This window comes from Carya illinoinensis, chromosome 11 (assembly GCF_018687715.1).
Source record: "Carya illinoinensis cultivar Pawnee chromosome 11, C.illinoinensisPawnee_v1, whole genome shotgun sequence".
Lineage (NCBI taxonomy): Eukaryota > Viridiplantae > Streptophyta > Magnoliopsida > Fagales > Juglandaceae > Carya > Carya illinoinensis.
In genome coordinates, this window is record NC_056762.1 from 11450805 (window position 1) to 11460507 (window position 9703).

The window sequence follows — 9703 nt, forward strand, 5'->3', positions numbered from 1 at the left end:
CATAGTATTAATTATAGCGATTTAGTATAACTATATTAGTATAAGTATAACAAAAGTCTATATTAGACTATTAGCATTTTTTAAACATATATAATTATATAATTAATTATATACAACTGTTATATAAATAATATATATATAATATTTTTTTTAAAATTTCCTTTTGGTCTAGTTTGGTCTAAAAATGACTGGTCCGATCAGTTTCTCCTGTCTGGACCGACTGATTCTCAACCCTAATTGTAATAAAATATATATATATATATATATATGAATTAACTTTATAGACCAACACAAGAGTACACGTGTCACACGTGATCCAAAATGAACACCAAAATCCACCACAAGCACCCCCACGCCTCCTATATGTGTGGGCCTAGTTTTGGCTCAAGAGGATATCTTTTCTCTGCTTCACTCACCGTGGCGGAGAGTGCCTATCACCTTTGCGGTTTCCAGTGTTTTTGGATGTCAAAACCCATACTTTATTCATCTTAATGTTTATGTGTGTCTATAATGTAAGCAAAAATAAACCTGAAATACCAGAGTGGATCACACTCTCCATGGTCGAGAGTGGGACAAGTAAAACTTTTATTGAACATCTTCGTTGACCCATTTTTTTGGTTTTTTATTTTTATTTTTATTTTTATTTTTAAATTTCGACCACCCATTTTTAATTGGTCATAACTTACTCATATTAAGTCCGAATCCAATGTATCTATCATATGTCAAATTAAAACCCTGAATTTCTAGCAATATAAGATTTGTTTGGAAAATAACATTTGGTTGGTTAAAAGTTAGCTCAAAATCACAATCCAAGCACCAGCTTTAAAATTAAGGTTTTCAATTTCTCCTTTTATATGTAACGAAATTTCATCAAATTTAAAGAACATATTTATGACATTATAAAGAATGTTTTGATATAGATAATTTGACCTTAAGCATGTCATGGCGTAGCCTTTAATGAAAAATTTGAACTTAAACAATCATCACATATCATCAATTAGATGCTCTTAAACTCATTTTATAGTATCAAACATGTAATCATATTTATATTATAAGCAAAAACAAGCAAATAGGCTCTGATATTGACGTTAAATAATTTTAATTCAAATTACCTTAAGCGAAGCAAGTTTCCATTAGTTTGGATCTTTGCTCATCTTAGAGTTCAAGTAAAATTGTTGTGATTGCACATTTACATAGTTTAGGATGTTATTAAAGTCTCTTAAAATAATTTCACGTTTTAAAATCAAGAGGTCAAGATGATTGTTTTAGGAAATTTTAGAAAGAGAGAGAGAGAGAGAGGAGATCCCTTTTTTGTACGTTCACTTCTTCCACACTCTTATAATTAGCATAAGTAAAACTCTATTTTACAGAGTTTTCTAGTGGGGTGGTTAATTAACTCTCGTGAAATTAACTGCTAATAATGAAGAGTTAATTAAATCCTAGGCTAGTTGAATTTTCAATAGGCTAGTTGATTCTCTTCAATAGGCTAGTTGAATTTTCAAACTTACGTAGGGCCCAAGTCCTTGTAAAGTTGACTCCTTGGTGCTTTGAATGAAAACATTGTTGACCTTAATTTATGTGGAAATTAAAGTCTCTCAACTGGTTGTCTGCCTGTGGCACCCCACCTTAAAACCTTCTGTGCATGCACATCCGCTCTACATACACTGCCACCAGGGAAGAGATCCAACCAATATTAATGCATCAAGACCACGCTATTAGCATTACATTATTGCGATAATTCTTTGTTTAATTTAGTGAAATTATGTACACTTGAGTCATTTTCATTATTAAATAGTCAAGTTGCCGCAAAGTTGACCACATCAAAGCATAAAATTAAAGAAAGAGAATTTCAACATTACTGTACCTGCCATGGCATTTATGAGTTTTGGACGATGCATGATAGTTATGCACACAAGTGGCTTCACGTGACCTGTTCTATCGTTGAAACTTGGACATTTTTCATTTAATGAAATCAGTACATCATCTAATTGGTTCCTTCATTTTCTTCTCTACTTCTACTTGAATGATCTCGTCAACAAGGGATGTTTAGTGAGATCAACAGAGACTGCTGGATTCTGATTAGAGGCATTCTCCCTCTCATTTATAATTTCCGGATATCATTTTCAACGTATGTTTCTTGAAATCATTATAATCACTATATACCTTCTCATAATTATAAACTTAGAACATTATAGGCACACTCAAATGTTCTAGATCGAGTTTCAATGCCCTCAACCTCGATCAACCACCCATATTCAATACTCTACGCATACACGATACTATTCTTGGCGTCTCTTAAAACTATTTTTGCACGTAACGTTGAAGGTAAGAAAAAGTCAAGCTTCAAAACTGTACTTGGTGGTTTATGGCTTCGAACTTTTCTGAAATTATATATGCATGCAATAACTTGACCCCGTTGAACGTCCATCCAACGTCCACCGATTCCAACAACAGTTAAAAACATGCACACAGACATCAATTTCTCCTTGGTTTTGTTTTTTTAATGCAACCACTGAACTTCATACTAGCATAGTGAAACTCGAATGAGAATCGATATCATTAGGTTATTAACTGAGGCCCCGACGTCGTTCTTGGCCGTGGCATGGTATGGGCAAAGCTAACCATTCGGGGATGCTTTTAATAAGAGCTATTCTGTCTTTTTTAGCTGAGTTTTGCTCTGTTGAAAGACCATCACAAGGCCTGGGTCCGTGTCCTTATCCATATCATTTCACCCAGCTGGGCGGAGAGTCATTCTCTGTGGGAAATGGAGTTTTCGGATATGTATGGCCGGCGTCCCTGACCGTGTGGTGTTGGTCTTCTGAGGGGATGGCAGTAAGGGTTCACGGTGTGGCTCGGTTTGTTTGCTGTTCTGGAGATGGATTTTTGCTTACTATTTTTGGGTGCTTCTCCTTGGGGTATATATACTCTGTTTTAACCATGGAAAACAGGGCTTTTTTAGGGGATGCACGCCGAGCGGTATGGAGGGGATAAAGCATCTTTGGGGTGGAATCTGGCCGGAGTTCACGGTGGATGTTTTTGGGGATGATGGTCGGAACTTTTTTGAATCAAAGTCAGTCGGTTTTGTTGATTTCTTCTTTTTTATTTCTTGTGTTAAATCTGGTTAGTCTAGTTTGTTTTGTGTGTATGGAATAAAGCTCTCGGTGGCTCTACGCATGGGGTCTGAACGAAGAGGAGGAGGTTGTTTTGCCTCTGGGCTTCGGTGCTTAAACGAAGTTGAAGATGTGCATGTGCATGTGAGAGGAGACGGCGACGGGGCTGGTTTTTTCCTGGGCATGGGCAGCAACGGGCATGGGCACTGAGACGAGTACATGCAACAAATGACTGTTCTATTAGTGGAGAGCACGCCGCAGTTAGTGGGTTAGAGTAGCACAGGGTATACGGTGCAGTTAGTGGGGTTGGGTAGTGATGTACTAGGCTACTTTGTTTTACTTTTCAATTACGGTTGTTAGTGGATTTTATTAGGGTAATGAAAATAAATTGAAATAGATTATTCCCTTTCCTCTTTTGGAGGAGTAGGGTAGTGAGTCCCTTTCCTCTTTTAGAGGAGTAGGGTAGTGAGTCACTTTTCTCTTTTGGAGGAGTAGGGTAGTGAGTCATTTCCCTCTTTTAGAGGGTGAGAGTGGTATGGATTGGTGTCTCATAGACAAGTCGAGATGGACATCTCTCTTTATACAGAGTCTTGCATCTCAAAAGGGCTGTGTCTTCAGAGAGTTTCTAAAGTGTTTTTAGACAGTGTCTGACCCTTATTGTGTGCGAAAGAGCTTAAAACAGATGAGTAGTTGGCTTGTAATCAGGGTTGGTACCCGGACTTATTGGTCACAGCTGTAACTTTCTTCATTCAGGAATTGAATTGAAGTCTATTTCAAATAAAAAAAAAAAATATTAACTGAGGCCCGAGGGAGAAATAGGCATGATAGCCTTGGATCTTCTAATTGCAACTTTTCTGAATTAGTGAAATGCAGGTAACTTAATTTGACATCTTATCATCAATTAATTATATATATTGCTGGAGGAGTAACTTAATTTGAAGATCAATCAGCAAATTATGTTGTCCATCAAATAATTATCAATCTTCTCCTTTTCAAAAACCTTAGCATATATACATTATACACAGAATTCTGTAATCAAATAAGTACTGATCATATGACCATAAGCTGTGAATAACCGAATGGTGGGTGAGGGGATAACGGCGACAGCGGCGGAACGTTAAAAATCCCTTCAAGATCACCGTCCAATACCGCCGTCCAATTTGACGGCGTCAATGGGATATGCCTCGAGCAAGAAGTACTGGCAGTGTCCTCCGTTTCCATCGACCTCTCCTTCTTAAGGACAACTACCTCCTCCTCCTCCTCCTCCACCTCGCGATATCGTTTTCTCCCGTCGACCTTTTTAATTGTCTCCGACTTCCCAGCTTCGAGTGGGAAGTTGAGTATGGCTTTCGAGCCGCGGAGTTTGAACGCAGCTTGGTCGTAGGCCTTTGCGGCTTCTATACCCGTGTCGAAGGTCCCGAGCCATACACGAGAGCCGCGCCGGTTAGGGTCTCGGATCTCGGCTGCGTACTTGCCCCAAGGCCTTTGTCGGACTCCTCTGTAGTGCTTTTTCCCTTCGAAACTCGCGTTTTGCTCTACAGATGGGACTGATGATGGATCCGGCTGGTGATTGTGATCGCCGAATTGGAGCAACTTGGTGGTGCTTTTGCTCGGGAGCGAGATCGTCAGAGCAGGTTTCGTCCTGTTCATTTGCGGTCTCGGTTCGAATGCGAAGCAATTGCCGATTGATTGGGAGTAGGAGGTCGAAGTTTGGGAATTGGGCTTGGATTCGAATTCGAAGAAATCATTGTTCGAATCGAGGGATATAGGCGCAGTGAGGTCCATAATTTTCGGAAACTCGAAGAGGTCGTTGTAGCTGGAAAAGTCGGAGACTGGAATGGAACCCGAAGTTTGAGAACAAGATTCAAGGGACGAAATCTCAATGTCTGAATTAGATAGGCAGGGCAGAGGCACGGGGTATACCTCACCAAGCAAGTGAAGCTTGATGAACTGAAGAGCAGAAGAAACATCTTCGTAAGAGATCGCCATGGATAGAGCTACAGATCTTCTGGAAGAACAAGAATCGCTTACAACAGAGAAAGCTAGGGAAGAGCTTTGAGGAAAGTGTTTTAATTTTGGAAAGATTTGAGAGTTGAGAGTGGAAGAGGCAGTGTAAGGGATATATATAGAAAGAGGAGAGGAATGGGGGAATGTACAAAGGAAGGAACTAGGAAGAGTGACTTCGGTTTCACACAGCTTCCTGGTGGCAACCTGGAACCATACCCTACATGGAATCCTTTTGCTTTCTAAGAACTCACGAGTATGTGCTCCTCACTTTTATGCTTTTACACCGTCGGATGACATTTGTTCAGAGTCATCAATGCCCAATCGATCACATTTTAAAAGGCGTCGCCCACACATTTAAAAAAAAAAAGTGATTTATATAAAAAATTAATTTTTTAATAATATACTTTACAGATTTTTAAAAGAAGTATATGTATAATGATTACACAATTTATGATTATATTTAATATTACTTATTTATAAATTAATGTGATTTTATATGATCTGTTAGACTTAATATATAATAAAAATAATTTTATAATCTGACCTGTCAGATTAAATCACGTTAATTTATAAATTTATTTTTATATAATTTATTTGTAATTAAAATATTTTTCTATACTTTTTTCTTGAAAAATGTTTGAATATCTAAAGAATAATGAATTATTACTCTTAAAATTAACTATACTGCATAACATTATAATTATAATTATTTTTTATTGTAATATAAATATAACATATTATGTTAATTGATTAGTTTTTTATTATTTTTTTTTTAAACTTAACGGTCAACTTTTTACTTTATTTAAGAAGGTCTTGAAAAGTGCTTGTTACTGAAAACGATTCATAAATTACAAGACTTGGTCTATTTTCTTTAATTATAAATTGAAAAATATAATATTTTGTAATAAGTTGAACACAATTATAGGATTGCTCCAAGTTGAATATTTTTATCTTTTTCATTTCCATCGCTAATATGAATAAAAATAAAAAACCAAGTTATACTTTCAGCATTAAGTTGTTATTTTTTTTTTAATGGAATGCAAACTACATATATATGGGAAATGCTTAGGCCACCACTGGTAGCTCCTGTTGGGGGCTACGGTTGGCCTATTTTTTGTTGGCGGGTGGGGGCTTTTGATTAATAATTAAGTAGGTGTTTTTTTGAATACTATTGTGATTTTTTAAAAAAATATTTAAAAACATTAAAAAAATACATGTAAAAAAAAAGGCCAAAAATAAAAACATATACTATAACTAGCCATAGCTATCAGCGGTAGCCGTAGTGCTATCCATATATATATATATGTATGTGTGTGTGTGTGGTCACTTTGCACCTACTTTATCATCATCACTTTTAATTGTACTCTGCATCATCAATTAATCATTACCCTTTCGGTTTAAGACTGGTTTGGTTATACAAAATTAAATTATCTCATCTCATATTATATAATTATTATAATTTTTTTAAATTTTTATATAAAATATAATAAACAATTCGGTTTTTTCAAATCTCAAAACAAAACTAATATAAAAAAATTATATTATAACAATATTTTATTCAATTTTTAACAAAATATCTCATCTTATCTCATCTGAATTGTATAACCAAACGAGGATATTTCAACAACTAATAAGTTTTACTTTGCATCATCGATAAAGATATTAGCATTAATCTTTTTAATTAAAGATGCATTAAATTAAAACTAGAGATACAAGAGGAATGGATGGGATATCCAATTACAAAAACTTGATTACAATAACTGTAGTACTCATAGAGAGAGGGGATGAAATAAATAGAATCAGAAAATCAACCATAGACCTATGTTCCTTGGCGAGTGATATGTAACGGATTGTAGTAGAAAGATGGAATGGAAGTAGTAGATAGAACAGTGATAATTGTATTTTCTCTGATAAAAGTAACCACACTTTCTTCGAGAGAAAGCACCTCCACAAGAACAATAACAGAATAATATTCCAAATGATTAAGGCATTACTCCCATATAGGCTAATATACTAGAAAGTAGTAAATTATTAGAAAGTCCTTACTCTAAATGGACCCATGGTCCTTACAATTATGACTATAATAAAAAAAGTAAATAACATAGTTGGGCCAGTACTAATTAGCCCATGATTGGCTTCTCAAATCACTCTTCATCCCTCTTCTTCTGTGGCCCATCACCAAGCCCATGAACATCAGCCCACGATCACCACTTAACCCTAACTCTCCTTCACGACATCTTAGCAATTCAGTTCCCTTCGGTTTCTCTTCTCCTAGGTAACATATCACAACTCTCTCCCCTTTTAGAAAATCTTGCCTACTGGGTGGAGAAAATCTTCACATAGAAGGTGGTGTAGCTCCCATGAAGCCTTCTCTGCCTTCTGTCCCTGCCACCTAATCAACATCTCAACTATAGGTCTGTTCTTGACTTTTGTTAATCTTCTCTGCAATACTTATTTGGGTTCAACCTTAATGACTCCTTTATTGTCAATAGGGGGCAGCGTTGTTAGTGGTAAAACACCTTGGCTGAGCTTAGGCTTGAGCTGCGAAACATGGAACCCATTGTGGATCTGTGCTGCGGCTGGAAGTTTCAGGAGATACGCCACCTCACCGATCCTTTGCTCCACTTGGTAAGGCCCGTGGTACCAGGGTGAAAGCTTGAGACTTTGGCACCTGCTGATTGATGATTGTCGGTAGGGTTGCAACTTGAGAAATACCCAATCCTCGATCTAGTAACTTCGTTCTTTTCTCTTGTTGTTGGCATACTTTCTCATCCTTTCTTGGGCCTTAACTATGCTCTTCTTCAACAGACTCCACAATTGCTCACAGCTTCTCAAGGTAATCTCTACTTCTTCCAACCTTGCTATGCCTGAGATATAATTGCTTAGTTTAGGTTGGTTGTACCCGTATAATGCCTCAAATAGGGTTATCTTTATGGATGCATGCATACTTGAATTATGACACTACTCTGCCAATTCTATCCACTGAGCCCAATCCTTTGGCCTTTCACCCACATAACACCTTAGGTAATTTTCTACCCACTTATTACATGCCTCTATTTGCCCATTTGTTTGGGGGTGGTAAGCAGTACTAAAGGCCACTTGAACCCCTGTGAGGAAAATAACTCATTCCAAAACCTGCTTGTGAAAGTGGGGTCTTGGTCAGAAATAATGGAATGTGGCATTCCATGTAATTTAAACACATGTTTCAAAAAGAGCTGAGCCACCATCTTAGTAGTGTAGGGATGACAAATAGGTACAAAGTGGGCATATTTCGTAAGGCTGTCCACTACCACCCATAAAGCATTAAATTTCCCATAGCTAGGCAACACTTCAACAAAATCCATCATGATGAGGGAATGGGCAAGGGTTGTAAAAGCCCACTGGGGAGAGAGTTGTCTACCTTCACCACTTGACAAGTGTCACACTCCCTTAGAAAAGCCTTCACATTAGCTTTTTGGTCAGGCTAAAAGAAATCCCTTTTAAGCCTATGTAGGGTTTTGCCAAAACCCATATGTCCACCCATAGGACTGCTATGAAATAACTCCAATATCTTCTGAATTAGGCCCTGATTAGCTGGGATATACATTCTGTTTTGTAGAGAAGTAGTCCATCATTCACTGTATAGGGGCTATTTAAGTTACTAGAGTGATACTTCTTCCATAATTCCTGCACTATTGGGTCCCCATCATACAAAGCCTTAATTTTATTAACCCAATCCCAACTAGGTAACAATATCACATATAAGGTTGCTGTATTAAGTTCCCTCTACCTAGACAAGGCATTTGCTACAACATTCTCCCTTCTCCTTTTAAACTCGATCACAAAATCGTATCCCAACAATTTAGAAATCCACTTTTGTTGCATAGTGGTTCCTATCCTCTAATCCAACAAAAATTTAAGGCTTTGGTGGTTGGTTTTGATCACAAAAGCCTGGCCCAACAAATAAGATTGCCACTTTTGCACTGTTGAAACTAGCTAGTATAAAAAGTTCCTTTTCATAAGTCGATATATTCATAGTCCGACCCTTTAAAGCCTTGCTGAAAAAGGCTAACGGCTTCCTTTCTTGCATCGAAACAACACCAATGGCCTCCCCCGAGGCATTACATTCAATTACAAATGGTGAGTTAAAATCTGGTAACGTCAAGACAGGGGATTGGGTTATGGCAGTTTTCAAGCTGTCAAAGGTAGCTTGTGCTTCACTAGTCAACATAAAGCCCATTCTTTCCTTAAGAAATCTATCAACCTGGCAGTAATAGCCTTGTACCCTTGTATAAATCTTTGATAGTACCTAGTGAGGCCCAAAAACCATCTCAAATCCTTCATTGACCGTGGGTTAGGCCAATCTAACATCGCCTTCAGTTTCTCAGGATCAGCTCGTACACCCTTTCTAGAAATGAGGTGGCCCAAGTACAACACCTCCTCCGAGCCCAAGCAACATTTGCTCATTTTAGCAAACAATTGGTGCTGCCTCAAAGTATCAAATGTAATCCTTAAATGGTTCAAATGAGTTGTTGCATCTGGACTATAAACTAAAATATCATAAAAAGAAAACTAAAATGAACTTTTTGAGATACGGTTTAAAAACC

At 37.2% G+C, this 9703-nt stretch overlaps 1 protein-coding gene across 1 annotated transcript; it reads right to left on the minus strand.

Moving 5' to 3' along the window:
- Window positions 1-4069: 4069 nt before the first annotated feature.
- Window positions 4070-5217, minus strand: LOC122282973 (ethylene-responsive transcription factor 5-like). The gene has a single exon (XM_043095071.1). It carries the CDS (start codon window positions 5097-5099, stop codon window positions 4161-4163), a length of 939 nt encoding a protein of 312 aa, XP_042951005.1. The 5' UTR covers window positions 5100-5217; the 3' UTR covers window positions 4070-4160.
- Window positions 5218-9703: the final 4486 nt, after the last annotated feature.